This window comes from Camelus dromedarius, chromosome 12 (assembly GCF_036321535.1).
Source record: "Camelus dromedarius isolate mCamDro1 chromosome 12, mCamDro1.pat, whole genome shotgun sequence".
NCBI lineage: Eukaryota > Metazoa > Chordata > Mammalia > Artiodactyla > Camelidae > Camelus > Camelus dromedarius.
In genome coordinates, this window is record NC_087447.1 from 51345329 (window position 1) to 51365041 (window position 19713).

Sequence of the window (19713 nt, forward strand, 5' to 3'; positions counted from 1 at the left end):
GCGCAATGGCATCCGGGCGCGCAGCGTCCCTCCATTCCCTGCCCCACCCGGGCCTGCTTCCAGTCCGAGGGAAGCGGCGAGGGTGTGTGCCTCCCTGCCCGGTTCCGGCTGACCGTTGGCCCCTCAGCCGGCGCCCTCACAGAGCTTTCCTAGCCGTCCCTCGCCTCCCCTCCTCCGCGACTCTGGTAACACCACCATAGCGCCGAGCCGGGGAGGAGGGGAGGAGCCCTTCAGCGTGACGCCCCCGGGGCCTCAGGCTAGTCTGGACTCGGCCCGCCCCGAGGGGCGTGAGGAAGGGGCGGGGCTGCGGACTTCGGACTCTAGCCCGTACGCCTCCTCCTGCCGAGACAGAGCAGGCAGCCTAGTCTAGCGGTGAGCGAGCCATGACGGCGCTATGGGGGCCCTGGCCCGAGATGCAGGACACCTGCACCTCGCTGGGGCTGATGCTGTTGATCGTGCTGTTCGTGGGACTGGCCCGCGTGGTCACCCGGCAGCAACTGAACAGGCCCACGGTCCACGCCTTCATCTTGGAGTTTCTGGCCACCTTCCAGCTCTGCTTCTGCACCCATGAGCTGCAACTGCTGAGCGAGCAGGAACCCCTGCACCCCACCTGGCCGCTGACGCTAATCTACTTCTTCTCGTTGGTGCATGGACTGACTCTGGTGGGCACCTCCAGCAACCCGTGCGGCGTGATGATGCAGATGATGCTGGGGGGAATGTCCGCCGAGACCGGCGCGCTGAGGCTGTTGGCTCAGGTGATCGGTGCCCTGTGCAGCAGGCACTGCATAAGCGCCCTGTGGAACCTGGGGCTGACCAAGTATCACGTCAGTGAGAGGAGCTTCGCTTGTAGGAATCCCATCCAAGTCGACCTGCCCAAAGCGGTAGTCATAGAGGCCGTCTGCTCCTTTATCTTCCACAGCGCTTTGGTGCACTTCCAGGAGGTCCGAACCAAGCTTCGTATCCACCTGCTGTCAGCACTCATCACCTTTTTGGTCTATGCAGGTTTGTTATTCCCACAAAACACTTGGCACGTCCGGAGCCTCTATGACTTGAGGCTCTAAGTTCTTTGCCAAGATACATTTCAACGTACCCCCCTACGCCTGTGTGATGTCAGTATTGCTATCTCCATTGTTCTAATCGTTTCGCAGCCCGTTCTTTATCGATAGGGTAGAAATACAGATCCTCCATTCAGTGTTTTTGAGCCCCTAGAAAAAGCCACTTCTGTGCTGAAACTGAGATCATGTGAGATACTGTCAAAGTTTCAGATATCCTACAAAGGGATAGTTTTAATGGTGGAGAGGAAAGATAACATCGGTTACTTCCTGCCAACTTGGTATAGATCCTTTCTGACACCCTCACTGAAAAATGATCCTGGGTTTTAAAAGTTCCTTCCAATTAAAAGAAAAAAAAGCGCCTTCCAGTTTAAAGCACAAGCTACTTGACTGGTTTAGTAGGAAGAGTGGGCAGTAGAATTTCTATGTTCTATTTCTTAGTTCTTCTTCTACGAAATTACTTAAAATCATTTATTTCCTTAGTAATCCATGTTGAGTTATAAATGAACTTTTATGGCCTATCAAGAAAGATGTGTTTTGAAATTAAAACTTGCTTGAAATTAAAGATGCTTTTTAAAAACAAATAACTCTTGAGAAATCTGTTGATTTCTTATAAATATTTTGTTTACCTAGACAGACCTTCAGATGCAGTAATCTGGATATTCTAATGAGACAAGGAAATCCAAAAAACAAAAGTTTAATTATGAGATGTGTCATTTTAAATGACTATAACAAAATATTTTCATTGGGACTGAATCTGAATTATAAAATGTTTTGGAAATAGGAATATAATAAAAGTAAATTGGTACTAAGAGTCTATCTTCTGCCCACTGAAAGTGAAACTATAAGTAGAAGCAAACCTTAAGACAAGGACTTGTAAAACATATGCTTAACTTCCTAGGTAAAAATGAAAGAGTATCCAATCCATTTTCCCTTCTTTAGATCTAGTACCATTCTTCTTGTAGATGCAGATGGAAATAAATTGTATAGGAGAGAAGGAAGGATATGCATATTTGAGGGGTTGGTGAATAGTTGCTAAGGTTTTGGCTAAAGCAGAAACATCCCCCATATATGAATAGAATCATCCCTAGCAAAAAGTTATGCCACGGTTTAGCTCTGTGCTTATATAATTAAAAGCAGTAAACATTTATAAGATGTTTTAAATTAATGTTATACACAGTTCCTTCTCCCTCTCTTGATTCTAAAGTTGGTATTCTTCCTGCTTTTGTACTTTAATAATGCATTTGTGATTTCATAAATACTACTGTATATAATATTAACCAATACCTATTTTATAAGTGACAAAGATTTTGAGAGAAGAGAAACAAGGTAACATTTGAAGTTATACATAAATATAGGGAGAGTTATTGGGAAAAAAAACCATACAATAATCAATTTAAGGTATCCAAAAACACTGCTCTTTTTCTTCCCCTCACATTATAGACACTGACATTGCTGAAATGAGGGTATTAATCGATGGGGGAGGAGAAGAGAGTGGAGGGATCACTAGAGCAGTGATTCTCAACATTTTCTCTGCACTACAATCACCTGGGGAGCATTTTAAACATACCCATATCTGGGCGCAGAGATTAAGATTTAATTCCTGTGGGAAGGGGCCTAGGCAATGATATATTTTAAAGTTTTCCAGGTGATCCCAATATGAAACCATGACTGTGAACCACTGCTCCAGTCTAGACTTTGCTGGCCAGTTCAGTAGCCACTCTTCACATGTGGTTATTTGGTTACAAATCAGCTAACATTAAATACTCAGTTCCTCAGTCACTGTAGCCACATTTCAAGTACTCAGTAGCCAACTGTGGCTAGTGGGTCCAGTAATGGACAGCACTGGAGACTGTTTGCAGGGACAGGACCTAACAGACAATTGTCAATTACTAGTGTTACAGAAATTGATAATCTTTTATGATCTTCCTTTTCTGCCACTGTAAGGGAGATAAGAATATTCATTGGGCAACATGCCACGCATGCAGGGAATTTATATGAGTTATCTTAGTTAATCCTTACAACAACCCACTGATGAATACATTATTCCCACTTTAAGTGAAGTAAGCGGGCTCAGGAAAGTGAAATGACTTGTCCAAGGTCACACAGCTAGAATCCGCTGGAACCATGGTTCTAACTGACACTAAAGCTCATGCTTATTTCATTATCAGCATTTCTAGAGCATGCTTCTCAAAAGTAACAAAACTATATACAATTGAGTACTGTTCAGCAATTAAAAGGAAGTTCTGATACATGCTATGTCACGGATGAACCTTAAAAATATGTGAAGCAAAATAAGCCAAACTCAAAGGGACAAATGTTACAGGACTCCACCTATATGAAGTATCCAGAATAGGCATATTCATAGAGTCAGAAAGTAGAATAGAGGTTATCATGGACTGGGTGGCAGGGAGGAATTGTTTAATAGATACAGAGATTCTGTTTGACGTTTTAGAATAGTGGTGACAGTTGAACATTATGAATATAACTAAAGCCACTGAATATACACTTTAAAATGGTTAAAATGGCATATTTTATGTTATATATATATATATATTTACCATAATTTTTTAAAATTCTAAGTTTTAAAAGGATTCTTTTGCCAAATAAATTTGGCAAACACTGGATTAAACAGATTTTCTAATTTAAGACTTCTTGGAGCCTTTACTGTTCTACTGTTTATTATAAAACTCCAAGAGAAGGATGTGGAACACAGTTTTTCGAACTTATAGAATCTCTTTGTCTAGGAGTGTGTAGCAGAAGAGAACATACTTCGGGAAGTGCTGCACTAAGCCATGTCACTCCCCATTATTTTTTATGGATATAAGTCATAAATTTAGAACAGAGTTTTCTAAAATAGAATGAAGTTTTGGGACTAGTTGAGTTTGTGTCTTATCAGGCAGAGGTGAGGATTTGTAGGAAGGAGGTAAGAAAGGCAGGGGAAGTCAGGAAGCTAAGTCAGGCATTGTTACAAATTACTTTGATGTGTCCTTTTTTTCAACTTCGAAGATACTATTAGTACTGGTTGGGAAAAGCTGCATGCCTGGATATTTCTTTAATCACTTGCACTTTGAGGACACCCAGAAGTCACTAATATAGGTCACATCAAAGTAACTGATTTTGTGTTTTAAGATTACAGGACATAACTGTCCAGCAGTGTAGCCATGGGTTCCTTGGATAGCCAGTGATCAAGTGTACTTATTGATTTAGTACCCTGCACTTTGATGTGCAGATGGAGGCCACTGATGTCATTACCACTTACCATGTATTTATTGGCTTCCCAAATAAAGTGGAAAAAAAAAAAAGCTTTGTGATTTATTAACGTATTAAAGATATAAAACTATTAATGCAAATTTCAAGCAAATCTTCCTTAATTTAGGTTTTGGGAGAATTTGGTTCAATGAGCAGGACAAAGAACTGCATTCATTTTTTAATTAATTAGATATTGAGGGGGAAATCTGTTATTTTACACATCTAAGTAGATTGTTTTTATTACTATACCCTGTTCATTTACTTTTTATTATTTTTAATTATATACTTGTTTAGTAAAGGAATGCCTGGTCTTCCTTCACCAGACAGTAAGCTTTATAAGTATACAGACTAAAATTGTTCTACTCATTATAATGTTTAACCAGGATTTAGCATGGTGTCACCTGTTAACAGTAAACACTCAGTATTTTTAGAATGAGTGAATAATTAGCAAATACCTATTCACTTAAAAAATCACACATAAAGAAATAATACATATCTGGGTATTCATATTTTATGTCTAAGAGCTTTCAAAATAAGTCTAATAAATTGAAGTAACTGTATTTTTACTTCATTTCATTACTCCATTCAGGAGTTTCTGATTTACTTCTAAGTCACAAAGAATTTGGGTAAGATTACTTGTCAAAGGAGAAGGGAACTAAGCCCTTTATGTATGTTCACATTTTTTTTGTTTTTGTTTTTGTTTTGTTTTGTTTTATCATGCCAGTATAATACAGTGGTTAAGAACACAGGCTTGGAGTTGAATGGTACCCTTAGGAGAGATAATTTAGGCCTCAGTTTCCTCATCTTTAAAATGGAGAATAATACTACCCATTTCTTCAAACTATTATGAAGAATAATGTATTCCAAGTTCTTAGCATAGTACCTGGCACAAATATTCTGGTCACTGGAAAGGCCTAGCTTCCACTATAAATTAGTTAATTGACATTCTAGCTTTTACAGGAGTCTTACATGATTTTAACTAGTGTCATTCTATCGAGAGAATTTGATTCCCTTTAAGAGTATTGAGAAACATTAGCACATAGAATTGCCAGATTTGAGATTCACTCTTTGACTATGGTAATTTCATCAAGTTCACACTGTCCTCTAAGACTCTTGGCAACCAGACAGCTGGATATCCCTGTTGGTACCTCTTCTTTAACATGTTATTATGTCTTCTCCACTCCAGATATCAGTAAATAGTAATTTATGTTTCAAAGCAACTTTCTATTATTCTGTGCCTGATTGATGATTCTTACTTTTTAAATCATTCATATTTAATTACACAATGCGTAAATGTGGTTTGTTTTTTAAATTGAAACACTACCAGTAAAACTAAAAGTACCTTTCGACTGCCATCCTCCATGCCTGTCCCCTCTCCTTCCCTGCCTTCTCTTCCCACCAGGGTAGTCCTCTCTGTGTGCATGTGTGTGTCCTTGCAAACTCTTTTTATGTGCATTTATTATACATATAGATAGGCCCATATAGAAGCTACTATTTTATATGTGTTCATGTTAGCATGAAAGGTATTATACCATTCTTTCTGCAGTTTGCTTTTTTTAGTGGTGGTGGTTCAGTGATATATTTTGGAGATCTACCTGTGTTTTAGCAGAGATTTCTCATTATTCTAATACTGAACAGTATTCCAAATTAATAATAAACTTTTTTCTTTATGAGTAGATATTTCTTATGAGTAGACATTTAAGTTCTTCCCAGTTCACTGTTACTATAGATAAACAACCTGTGTGTGTCTACTAGTATACAAGTACCAGTAGTTCTTCAGGACAGTAGTTTTCAACAGGGGACAGTTTTGCCCCCCAGGGGATGTTTGACAATGTCTGGAGACTTTTTTGGTTGTTATATGGGGGGAGATGGTTGTGAACTGGCAACTAGTAGGTAAAGGCTAGAGATGCTGCTGAAAACAACACCCAACAAAGAATTACCCAGTCTAAAACATCAAAGCCAATGCCCCATGTTTTGGGCCTTTGTTGACACAGAACTCGTTCCTGATACAGATTTCTGTATCAGTTAACTCTTACTTGAAATAACAATAATTTATCATTTTTCATGATCCTGTGGGTTAGATAGGAAACTCCTCTGAGATTATATAGCTGGACAGTTGGTAGGTCTGGAAGAGCGAAGGTAACCTCACTCATGTGTCCAGCAGTTGGTACCAACAGCCATCTAAGATGCCTCTCATCCTCCAGCAGCCTAGACCAGCCCACTTACATAGTCAGGACATTGTTTCAAGAGAGCAAAATTGGAAGCCAGTGATGGCTTTATTAAGTCCTGAACCTAGAATTCACTGTGTCACTCCTCACATTCAGAATTCACATAGCATCACTTCTGCTGCATTCTGTTTATCAATGCAAGTTGCAAAGCCAACCCATATTCAAGACAGGGGAACAGACCTTACCTCTTGGTAGGAAGACAGCTTCCATCAAATCGCACGGAGCAGAATTGGTGATGGGAGGATTAGAAGGTAAAGAGGGTGAAGTAGTTGAGTTCTAGAATGGTGTAAAACTGACTTAGCGTTCTTAGGCCTAATGGAAATACCAAAGACCTAATGAGAATACTGAAGCAAATTAATTATGAGTGTAATGGCTTAGTCTATTTTTATTCATAAATGTCTAAAAAAAACCTCACAGGTCACTTATTATCAGTGTGTATTAAATTATATTTTACTGTAAAGATCTGTATGAGTCCTACCTCTTGTCCATGGTATCTAGTATCTCAATATCTAGAACTCAATAATTTTTTTGTGGAATTGAGCTGAAATGACCACATGCCAACCAAACAATTTTGTTGGCTCTTGGCAGTTGCAAGTTTAACATGCCAGGATTTGACTCGTCACGAGTGGTTCTAAAGGTCCATGATGTGATGTCATTTCTAAGTGCTAAGGCATGAATATGAATCATGCTGAGAGGCTGGTATGCCAGAAAAGACTCTTAGCCATAGAGTGAACTCAGCTCATGGCTCAGCATCTTCATCTCAACACAGATCCAGTGTCTGCAGTTTATCATGTGTGAAATGTCATTAGTGAAGTCTTATGAAAGGGTCACTTAATTTCCAGTTTTACTTCACTGCATTTTATGAAGACAATTTACATGCTGTAGTGGCATATGTCCATATAAAATTGTGAAGATCTCCAGATCTATCTCTGTGGCTAAGTCAGAGGCAGATGTGTGTGCCCAAGCTTCCATATGTAAGAACCACCAGAAACGCCTCTCTCAGGAGTACTCTCAGGGTGTGTTCTCAAAAGCTGAGCCACGGCTCTGGTGAGTACCACTGGATAGGCAGTCCAGCCTCCTTTGCCTTTCCTTACTTGCTGTGTAGCCACAACTGTAAATTCCTGGGCCCCATCTCAGAGATATCCTGGGTGCACGGCTGGACCATAAATCCCACGTAGTAAGTCAACTAATCAGAATTTGTGCTTATCTATCTTGACTACTGAGTCACGTCTTTTATTATTATATTAAAACAATTTATAACCACTCTATTGAGATAAAATTCACATACCATTCACAGTCACTTCTTCAGGGCTCTGTTGACAAGTAAAAATGGAGTCCACGATCATGCTTTGGTCCATTTTACTTTTTGTTTTCAACACAAAAGGTTGCTTCTGCCCAAGAGGATCCTAGGGTATTGTGTCCATTTTAATTGTATTTTCATTTTATTTTTATTATTATTCATTCATTTAAATTGATGAATGTTAAGAAAGGCAGCCAAATCTCCGTATAAAACTGTAGGATCAGGTTAACTTTCAATGTGCATTTTAGAATATACTATAGGAAAAGCATTGTATTAAAACTCTTAATGTCCTTTGTCCTTCCCACCCCTTATTTCTACACCTGGCATATTATAATCTATAATCTATTTTTATACTCTTTAATATGCCAGGTGATTCTGCAAAGAAAGGTTATGGAATAAGGATACTTAAATATCTAAAACAAAATAGTCACATTTAGTATTTCCAGTTATAAGAAAATGTTAAGATATACGGTTTGGTATCATTCTTTTTTAAATATTTTATTTATTTATTGTATTATTTTATTATTTTTGGGGGGGATTGCTTATTCCTTTTTAATGGAGGTACTAGGGATTGAACCCAGGACCTCCTGCATGCTAAGAATGTGTTCTACCACTTGAGCTATACCCTCCCGCTGGTATCATTCTGCTTAAAATATATTACAGGAGGAAGTCTAACAGGAGCTGTATTTAATCCAGCTTTGGCACTTTCACTACATTTCAAGTGCTTTGATGAAGACTTCCTTCAATTTTTTATTGTATATTGGCTGGCTCCTTCTTTAGGTAAGCATATTTTTATTTAATATGATTTAAAGATTAGAATATTTTAAAATATAATGTGGTATGTCACTGTAACATATCAATTTCCAAAGTCAGAGTACGAACAAAAAAGAAAATGAAAAAGCTGTGAAATGTTAATGCCTGAAATAACATTTTACTTTGTGCAGTATCCTTTAAAACTGCTTTTATCCTCAAAGAAACAAGATTACCTAGTTAAGGATAGTCAGTTTGAGGTATGATATCATTTTAACAAGCCCTCAGATACAAGGGCAAAAAAGTGAAGAGTGATTACTTCCATTAAAAAATAATCTTTTTTTTTGCTAAAGGAATTTGATTTTACAAGTTTGTGTGTTCCAGATAAAATACTATTTAGTTCATTTGACTCATTTTGCAGAAAGGCATCTCATGAAACAATGTAGAACTGTAATAATGTAGTTTTAAATTTTTCCATAAATTGCATTCCTGTTATTTCTATCTGGGTCAGCTACATAAAACTCCTCTTTTCATATAGGTCAAACACCACAAAAGTATAAAATAACTATAGTCATGATATTCATTTCTTTATATAAGTTATCAGGGTTTGTTTAGTCATATGTCAAGCCTGAATATAATTCATAAGTATAAATGGATGAGGATGGCTGGCCTTCTATTAGTGCATCCTTTTTATCCAGTTAGCCATTTTGTTTCTTAATGCTCATTTCTGTCAAAAAAAAAGGGGGGGGAGGGCGGGGGCAGAACATACAGAAGGGAATATTGGCATAACAGGTTTCAATAGCCATCACACTTTACTCCTCCCATTTCATCCTGTATCTCACATTTAGTGTCTGTTATGCTCAGTAATATCTATAGGCCTAAACATGAAGATTATCAGAGAAAACCTGTATTTTTAAAATGCTAATAATGGAAGCTTTTTTTCAGTTCTATAGATTACTAGTGTTTTCCAATAACTTTAAAGATAAATTTTCTCTATTCTTGATTTTTAAGAAGTTAAAAAGATCGCTGAAGTCCGTGAAGAAGTTAAAAAGGTCACTAATTAGACAGGTCTACTGAGAATTTTTACATAGACACTTCTCTTAATATGTCTTATTTGAAGTGAACACATATTATTAACATTACACATTTTTTAATGTGCTCCAACTATAATTTTAAAAGTAGGCCCATGATACTAAGGAATTATGTCATTCATTACTTGAAAGAACACTAAAACGTAAGCCTTTCCAAAATAATTTTAAAAGAAAAAAAATCAGAAGTAATTGACATTCTCTGTAAAAGGACCATGATTTTTTTTAAAAACACTCGATAACTTTTTCCTAGAAGAACATATTGGAAAAAAGTCTCATAACAGATAAAGAAGGAACAATCATTTCTGCCCCTTTAGGAAATGTTAGTGCAGTGCAAACAGGATGGCAACAGTACTTGTTGCCATTACCAAAACATTTAAAATAACCACTTACTCAAAAAACAATCCAACACCCCAACAACAAAAAAAAATATACTTTTATTTCTTTGCTTCCTATTCAAGGGATCTTTTAAAAATGGAACTGGGATCAAATTTTTTTGTGATTATGTGTGGCTCTAGTTAGCTTGTTGAAAATACGCATGCAAAAATTCTTTCTCTGTTGGTTTAAGAATCTCCTAGTTTTTTCTAAATAGACCCAAAGAAAATTTCTCTTGTAGGTTTTCATTTAAAGAGGCATGTCCCTATACTTCTTTAAGAGGTTTATGAATGAGAAGCAATACAGGAATGTTTCAACAGATGTGGATAGAAGACGTGACTAAATGGCAGCTTTTAGAATACCGAATTCCAGCTTGCCATTGACTTTTGTCGTAAATTTAAATTACATTCCATTGGGGAAAAATGGCCTGAAATGAAATAAGGTCACTATTAAACCCTAAGAAGGATGGGGAAAATGAATTATATTTTAACAAGAGTCATTCAGAGAGCTAAGGGATGAGGAGTCAAAGCAAAGAAATGTAAAGTAACGTCACAGAGTGAGACCAAGGAGAGTAATCCCAAGATACCCATCTTCCCTCTCTTCTTGACCAAGCAGGGAACAAACTATTTTTAGAAGCCATGCAGAGATAATTATAAATCCTCTAAGGGCCCCTGCCATCTCCCCCAAATTAATAAATGTTAGAAATGTGACTGTAAGAATGTATATAGAATTCTTTGCTTATACATTTCATACAAGGAAAATTAGCAAATTCTATTTGCTTCTATGAAACGGTAACTCTAGTTTTTAGAAAAAGTTTTAAACGTAATGTCTTAGTTTCTAGTTCTGACTTTATAAAGGTCAAATTTTGTGGATTGCTTAACATAGATTGTTTCTGACTTTTCTTTCATCTAAAGCCTTTGGTTACAAAACGACTCATCTTTCAAAAATATGTTAAGCTATCCAAAAGCTCATCAAACCTTATGGTTTCTTCTTGTTAGCCAACAGCAGTAAACTATCAAATGTGCATGTGACAAAAACTCATTCCTAATCTGAGTTTAAACTGATTCAGAGCCTTAGCCTACATACTTTAAGATAATAACTACTGCAGACTTCCCCTTTAAGACAGTGGTTTGAGCCATGTGGTTAAGTCTTCTCTGTCCCTATGTCCCACTGAAAAAATTAACCAGTAGCTACATGATAGATTTGTCTGGTGTGACCTCAAAAATGATTTACCAATATGTGATTTTTCAAACATATTTATTTTAACATTTAAAAATTCAACTGAAATTTTAGATATTTTGCTTACTACAGTTCTCAGAGCTACTAATGGTTGAGATTGCTGGAAAAAATTAGAAAGGAGAAAGTAATCTAACATATTTTTATTTGAGCATTCCAAGTAAAAACTCAAGAGTGCTTTCAGTTGCTTTATTCTCCTGGTACATCCCTGGGGCATGGAGGGATACGGCTGCCATTTTAGAAATGAGCAAGTGGAGACCCAAGGCCAGTTTCTCACCCAGCAAGTCACTAAATGGAGCCAGAACTAGAATTCTAGATCTTTCTATTTTACTTATCCTTTGAGTTCATTGTTTAGATTCAACCGGTTTTCCACATATATACTGCTTTTAAGGATTCATGGTTAAAGAAAAATAATGTGAGAATATTAGATTTTAAAATGTCTTCATGCTTCGTGTAGAACTGATGTAGCGAATTCTTTTAAACATAGCTCTACAAATCTCTAGGTATATAGTTGTATATAACCCAAATTATAACCACCAAGTGGTTATTAACTTCCTTAGAGATTGTTTTGTTCTTATTTTACTGTATTTTGTCTTTCAGGTATATTGTTGATGATTTTGATGTTCAGCTTTTTCCTTCCATGGCTGCATAACAACTATACAATTAATAAAAAGGAGTAATTACTCTAGAAGACTCAGACTAAGTTACAGGACAGTCAAGCTGGATGTGATTAAGATTTCATTACCTCATATTTCAGCATACCGGCTGCACTGGATTCGTCAATGTTATCTTCCTTTGAGGAAGCTGCCTTAGAGTTTCCAGTGCTGGGACTTCAAAAAAAATTTACTGTGAAAACGAGGAATCCTGTGTTTCTGAGTTAAGACTTGTTCTTTTAAGTGTGTATTAAATGCTGCTAGAAAAGACTTACTACACTAAATATAAATCTCAAGTGATAATTGTTAATTTTGATGACAAAGAAACTGAATACAGGGTCAGAAAGAAAGGGAAGGTAATAGTAGGACCAAGAAAGAGTGTGTTATCAAGTGTTAACATCAATGAACAAGATTTTTCACCAGAGTACAACCAGTCATGCTTGCAGAACTGGGGACAGGATACTTTTCAGCCACTACCTCACACACTGATATCATCAGCAGCAGCATCTTTCAATAGGAAAGTTGCTTTTAGAAGTAGATTGTATATCTACTCATACTCAAGGGGTTTCCTAAATTTTAAATATATTCTAATCTATTTTCTCTAAATAGACAATCTCACTAGCTTTAGGCAAGTTGTCATTATTTAATAGAATGTAATAAAACAAAGCACCCATACAAAGTCGAAGTGGAAGCCTTTCACATTCTCATTTTACCGTATCAGCTACCTCATGAAGTAGGTAGGGTATGTATTTTTAATTTCCATTTTACAGATAAGGAAACTAAGGTGTACCTCCCTGCCCAAGGTCAGATACAGCCAAACACCATCTTTAGAATTCTACTTCAGTACAAAAAATGTTCTCAGTCATCATTAAGACTAAAGGAAAACTGAAGATTTTGAAGAAACACTAAATACTTTATGTTAAAGTCTGTTTAGGAATTAACTAGCTTTTTTTTTTTTTCAGGCTTAAAGAACCTTCAGTTTTTTGTTTTCATTTTTTTAATTGTACAAGGTCTACTTTTCATTAAAAGTTCAGGTCATAAAAAGTTAAGTTTATTTCTTTTCAATTCTAATTAAATAGAAAAATTGAATTGAAAAAAAAATGGGACAAGATAAGATCTGAGTAATAACTAAGCAACAGATACACTGCCAGGTAATTTAAGTTCTGCCTGGTGATCAGCTTGTGGCTAGTCACTCTCTTTACACCTACAGGCTGAGCTAGACTGCTGCAGGCTACCCAGCAAGGCAGCCAGTTTGATGGTCATGACAACTCATGCACTTACAAATACATACCTGTGGTAGTTCCTATTTTTAAAAGCAAAGTTCATAAAATTGCAACAATGGCTAAATGCAGTCTCTGACATGTTTTGTTTGGCCTGCACAGTAATTTTTTTTAAGATAACAAGCTAGTATTGTTAAGTCTTTTTCACACAAAAATCCAGTTTCAGCCTTTCTCAGAAAAAAAAAAAAAAAATCTAAAGATCTGTCAATACTAGGCCTGAATTCTGCCATGACAACCACACAAAATGATTAGTCCCCTTAAGTGGTCTCTTTGCCACTCCCTATGTCTTCCAGACATGAAGCTGAGTTTCCCTTACTGTTTCACTTCATGGCTGTTTTTCTTACAGGTTTTTTTTTTTTTTAATTCATGTCTCTGTTATCATGAGACTGTGGTTTAAGAACAAGGAGCAGTTGCAGGGAGGGTATAGCATAGTGGTAGAGCGCATGCTTAGCATGCATGAGGTCCTGAGGTTCAATCCCCAGCACCTCCTCTAAAAATAAGTAAACCGAATTACCTCTCCCACAAATAAAATGATTAAATAATACAATAATAAATAAAATATTAGGGAAAAAAGAACAATGAGCAGTGATTTGTGTAAATACTCAGCCCTCAAACTTCACTTGTCAGAATTAGAAGTTGTGACTTCCGATGACGCTGCTTTCCCCGCAGCCCTCTCAAGTGGTAGCTTAGTCTCTACCTCATCTCTTGACACCACTGGGCCTGGAGGTAGAATAGGTTCTTTTCCTCATCTGTTCTCCACTCCCTCCATTAAAAACGTCATCAGACCATGCCTGGGCACTTCTTACTGCAGTTATCCACCGTGCAGTCCCCTCAATTCCCTCCTGATCCTTTAGGAACTTCATTCCTGTCTCAATCTCACTCTCTACAATACTATACCAGTTATATTTGTTAGTGATTTCAAAACTTAGAGATGATCCTTCCAGTGTCCTGGTCTCCCAGTTCATTGGCTAAACTTGAAAGGCTCTTCAATAACTTTCCTTCTCTTCTGCCTCAGCTACAACTTGGGACATAACCTTGAGCTTGTCATTACCAGTAACTCAAACTCTTCTCTAATCTCAAACACCCATTCCCCAACCACTAACTCCTCTCTCTAGCTCACTCACTCAGTATCCCATCTCCAATGATCATTTGAACCGCCAGAGGGAACTTCTGTCCATTGATACCAACATCTTTTCACATCCGTCTCCCCTTTCACTTACTCTTTTCTCGTTAAGCAGCTTAAATTACACTCTTACAACTCCCTTGTTCCTCTATCTCATCACACTCACATGGCTTAACCACAATTTGAGTAAATCCAAATGTCTACTTATTCCATGCCTGCACCCAAACGTGAAACAGAAGAAAAATTGGAGACAGCAGGACAGTTCTTTCAAAGATGTTGCTGTAAACAAAGAAAATATGGGTGGTAGCTGAAGGGGGAAATTGGGTTAAGAAAGATTTTTTGTTTAAGGTGGGAAAGATACTGGCATGTTTATATGCTGAAAGGTACGATGTAGTAGAGAAAATGATGTAGGAGAGGAAGAGATTTCCCAGGTCTGTATATTTTTAATAGGTTATTGAAGATAGAATTAAGTGCACAACTGAAGAGATTGGCCTTAGCTAGAAGCACAGACAGAGCATTCACAGTAACAGGAGAAAAGGTAAGAATACATGTGCACAAGAAGAGTTAGGTAAGCAGATGTGATGTTGGGAGACTAAAGACGTTTTCAATTTTCCTCTTCCCATTTTTCTCTTGAAGTATTCTAGTCAGGCCTCAACTCCACCATTCCACTGAAATTCTTGCCAAAGCATCAGTGACTTTCATGTTGTCAAATCAAGTTCTCATACTTCTTACCTATTAACAGCATTTGATATAATTTATTGCTTCCTCCTCCTGAATCACTTCACTTCCAGAAAATCATTGCCTTCTTATTAGTTCTTTCTCCTTTCCACAAATTAAATGATAGCTTCCCAGGGGTCAGTACTCTGAGCTTCCTATTTCTTACTCTCTTGGCAATTTTATCCATTCTTGTGGCTTTATAGCGACTATAACCTAGTAACTGCCAAATTTATACCTCCACCTTGTACAACTGTCCTGAACTCCAGACTCATATCCATCTGTATATTTAACATCTATATTTGATTGTTTAATACAGAACTCTAGTTGATATATGCAGCCCTAGTTAATTCAAATCGCATGGTTTATCCATTCTATTCATGGCATTTGTAGTTATTCACTATTAAATCAATGCTCTGATAAAATTCTTGTGCATGTCTTCTTGTATGCATGTGTTTTTCTAGGGAGTAGGTGTTCATACTTCTCATTATGGCCTAACAGCATAAAATAAATATTTGTGGGTCCTGATGGGAAACGTACTTATTGTGGGTATAATGGAATGTATGAAAGCTACTGTGACAGAGAAACACATGCATGCACATAAGACATGCATAAGAACATCTGCAGCAGCATGGCTTCAATAATGAGTAGCTGGAACCTTAAATGCCCAGGAAGAGAATGGATGAACTGTGCTATAAAGCTGCCCGTATCATCTTGGGTAAAACTTTTAAAGTGCTGAGCTGAAAAGCAGCAGAAGGATTTAAGAAATAAAAGTTAAAAAATAAGAACCCAGTACTATGTTTACAGGATACATACATATGTAGCAAAAAAAAAAAAAAAAAACCCACATACACAGTTACGATAAATACCAAAATTTGGGACAGTGGTTACCTCTGAAGAGGAGGAAAGGGACTGGGATCTGGGATCTACAAAGGGAACCTCAAATGTATTTGTACAATTTTATTTCTTAGTTGCATGTGAATATATGGGTACGTGTTACATTAGTCTTTTTTTTAAATTGAAGTATAGCTGAGTTACAATATATTATTTTCAGGTATACAGTATTTCTGCAGATTATTCTCTATTATACGTTATTACAAGATAATGGCTATAATTCCCTGTGCTATACAGTATATCCTTGTTGCTTATCTACTTTATACATAGTAGTTTGTATCTGTTAATCTCATACCCCTAATTCGTCTCTCTCCTCTTCCCACACCACTTTGGTAACCACACATCAATCAATCAATCTGTATTTTTTTTTCTATTTTGCGCATACATTCATTTGTATTATATCTTAGATTCCACATATAAGCGATATACAGTATGTGTCTTCCTCTGACTTCACTAAGCATAGTATACTCTAGGTTACATTAGTCTTTTTAATATGTCAAAAATATTGCAGAACACAAATTATTTATAAAATTAGGTAGCAGTAATCAACTTTTCCTGTACCTGCAGAGTTCTGCATTTAAACAATGAATGATAATTAGAAATTAAACTGTAAACTATAGTATACAGCCCAGATCACTATTCCTCAGGTAAAACAAAATGACCACACAGCGGATGTGTTAGTTTTCTAGTTACCTCCATAACAAAGTACCATAATCTAGGTGGTTTAGAATAACAGAAATTTATTCTCTTACAGTTCTGGAGGCCAGAAGTCCAAGATCAAAGTATCAGCCAGGCCATGATCCCTCTAAAGGCACTAGGAAAGGGTATGCTCGGGACCTCTCTCCTAGCTCTGGTAGCCTCAGGAGTTCCTCTAATTGTATATACATCATTACAGTCCTCCATCTTCACATGGCTTTCCCTCTGCCCATGTCTGTCTCTGTGTCCAGATTCTCCCTTCTGATAAGGACACCAGTAATATTGGATTAGGGCCCATCCTGATGACTTCATCTTAACTTGATTACCTCTGTAAAGACCATATTTTCAAATAAGGTCACATTCTAAGATGCTGGGGGTCAGGACCTCAACATTATGTATTTGGTGGGGACACAATTCAACCCATTAACAGGGGAAAAACTCAAGTCTCCCTCCTATCCTCATCCCCTACTTCTCTCAAAACAACTTTCTTATGTATCATGTGTAGGCACATGATAAACATAATCCCCACCGTAACCTCCAGCCCCTTTTCTCCTATATAAATATCTACATCTTGGTTTTTTTTTTTTCATTTAATGTATCTAGGTGCTTAATTCAGTATTGGTATGTAAGGTTCTTCTCAGTTCTTTTGAAGCAGATAGTTTTCCACTGCACAGGCATACTGTAAATAATTGACACAGGCTTAATTATAAACACTGAGGTTGTTTTAGTCTTTCACAAATAAATTTGCAATTAATATCCTTGAGCTTATGACTTTTCCTAATGTGTAATTTTATAAGATAAATTCCTTTAAGTGAAGTCTCTGGGTCAAAGAACACGTATGTCTTTAATTTTGACAAATAGTGTCCCTCAATTTTTACAAAAATCTCTTCTTAATTATATACAACCCCAATTTATTTAAGGTTTCTGTTTGTTTGTTTGTTTGTTTTTTAACAAGTTTGTTTGTTTGTTTTTAAGATTTGGATTTGCAGCAGACAGCTGTAAATTTTTGCAAGCCAGCATCCAAGCATCCTTTCTATCTGGGGTAATCCACCACTGTGAGAATCTGGGCAGGGGCAGTGCCTTCCCACTACAGAAGCTGAAAGGGTCAGATACTCCTGTCTTCTGGCAACACACACAGTGTCAACCAGGACTCTGTGGTGACTCAAAGACACAGAAGCAATTAAATCAGTCTAACACCCAGAGGAAACACAACATCTTATATAAAACAATTCTACTTCCTAACCTTTTTCTGAGCCTGATTTATTTCAGCTTTCCTGTCCATTTTGTGAACTACCAGAAAGCCTTCTAATATTTTTTTCTTCTTAAATTAGCTACATTTGGATTTATTTATAACCAGAGTTTAGGCCGGTAATTCTAGTCATACTTTTATGAACATAAATTGCTACACTATCTTCATATTTGCATTACATACTGTAAAGGCTTAGACTTCTTTATTTTGGGTAATATACATTTGCTTTTCTTCATAATTCTGTCAGCTATTTAATGCTACTATCGATATGCCTGATCCAACCACCCCTTTCTCCTTTCCCAACCTGTGGTAAATGCCTACAAACTAGATGCTTAAGCAAATTGGACCTGTTTGTAGAGCAAGAGTAGAGACCTGCAGTGAAGGCCTGAAGGTGTTATGAGAAAAATGCATAATTTCATCACATCTGTTTTAATTGCTCAGTGGATTTTTAAGTATCAGGCATCTCAGATGTATTCTAAAGTGAGTTAACATTACATTTGTAGCTGCTTCTTTCTGTATGGAAAGAATTAACTACTATTGGTAATAGTTAAATTTACTGAGTCATCCTCTAGGCACTATTATTAGTGATTCATATAATCTTCAAAATAATCCAAAAATAAAATCCAAAGAATTAGGCTGTATACACTTTTATTTAGCCGCCTTATTCCCAGGTTATATATTTCTATTTTTATCTTCTTAAAATTATGTTAAAAACAAAAATTCTCACTAAGTTCACTGGTCTCCCAAAAGATTTTCCTGATTTCTCATCTGAAATTATGAAGGCCCCTACATTAGATATTGGTTTTATTTATGAATATATGAGCAGAGCAAGATGCTAGTGAAAATATTTTTCAGTTAGAGATTCTCTGTCAAGGGATGGCAGTAATTCAATTAGAATCCTCATGAGGGATTTTCTTAGAATTACTATATATTAGCCACAGAAGGTGGGTACCAGATGCAGAGTCATCCAGTCTAGAAAGACTTTAAAAATATGATTTCCATGAGAATTAGCTATGTAGTGATTTTATCTGAAATCCTGAAGATAATTCAAATTTGATCTAAATATCTAAAATCTCTTTGAATAATGAGTAATCACACTTGTCTTCTAAAAGTAAAAGGCTACATACTATCATCATCTGTGCATAATCTCTCATCTTTAACAATACTGGCAAAGATCCTAACAAGATCTCAAAATGCATAATCAAAGAATTAAACAAGCTTATTTGAACAGTATCAATATCTGACAAAGTGACCTGAGGGAGAAGGAAACCCACTGGGATATTTTAATGAATACATTTTTTAAACAACAGAATCTAGAACAGATGACCACTAACCTTAGTCTTTAAGGATATTTTTAGATGCCTCATATTATGAAGGGAAAAATGTGTCTTTTCTTTAAATTTTCTCTACATTAAGAAACAGGAAACAAAATTCCAGCAACCCTAAAATTAAGCTCAAATAGAATCAAGAAATGTTGGCTTGCTGATCATTATGAATTTCATTTTTAAAAAGTCTGACCTGGGGGGAGGGGACAGCTCAAGTGGTAGAGTGCATACTTAGCACACACAGGTCCTGGGTTCAATCCCCAGTACTTCCCCCAAATGTAAATAAATAAATAGACTTAATTACCTCCCCCTACACCCCTACCAAAAAAGTAAAAAAAAAAAAAAAAAAAGTCTGACCCGATCTTTTTTCTCACTTTCTTTTGCTCAAAGCTATGGGTACAATCGCCTAGTATTACAGAATGTTACAGCTGAATCTTTTAAAGACATTTAGACTTTTAAAGTCTAATCATTTCATTTTACAGAAATGAGGAAATAGGT

General features: G+C 36.7%; 1 protein-coding gene across 1 annotated transcript; it reads left to right on the forward strand.

The window, feature by feature from the left end:
* Positions 1 to 33: 33 nt before the first annotated feature.
* On the forward strand, positions 34 to 15898 carry AQP11 (aquaporin 11). The gene is made up of 3 exons (XM_010990022.3): positions 34 to 1002; positions 8496 to 8612; positions 11882 to 15898. The coding sequence occupies exons 1-3, from the start codon at positions 384 to 386 to the stop codon at positions 11959 to 11961; spliced, it is 816 nt and encodes a 271-aa protein (XP_010988324.1). The 5' UTR covers positions 34 to 383; the 3' UTR covers positions 11962 to 15898.
* Positions 15899 to 19713: the final 3815 nt, after the last annotated feature.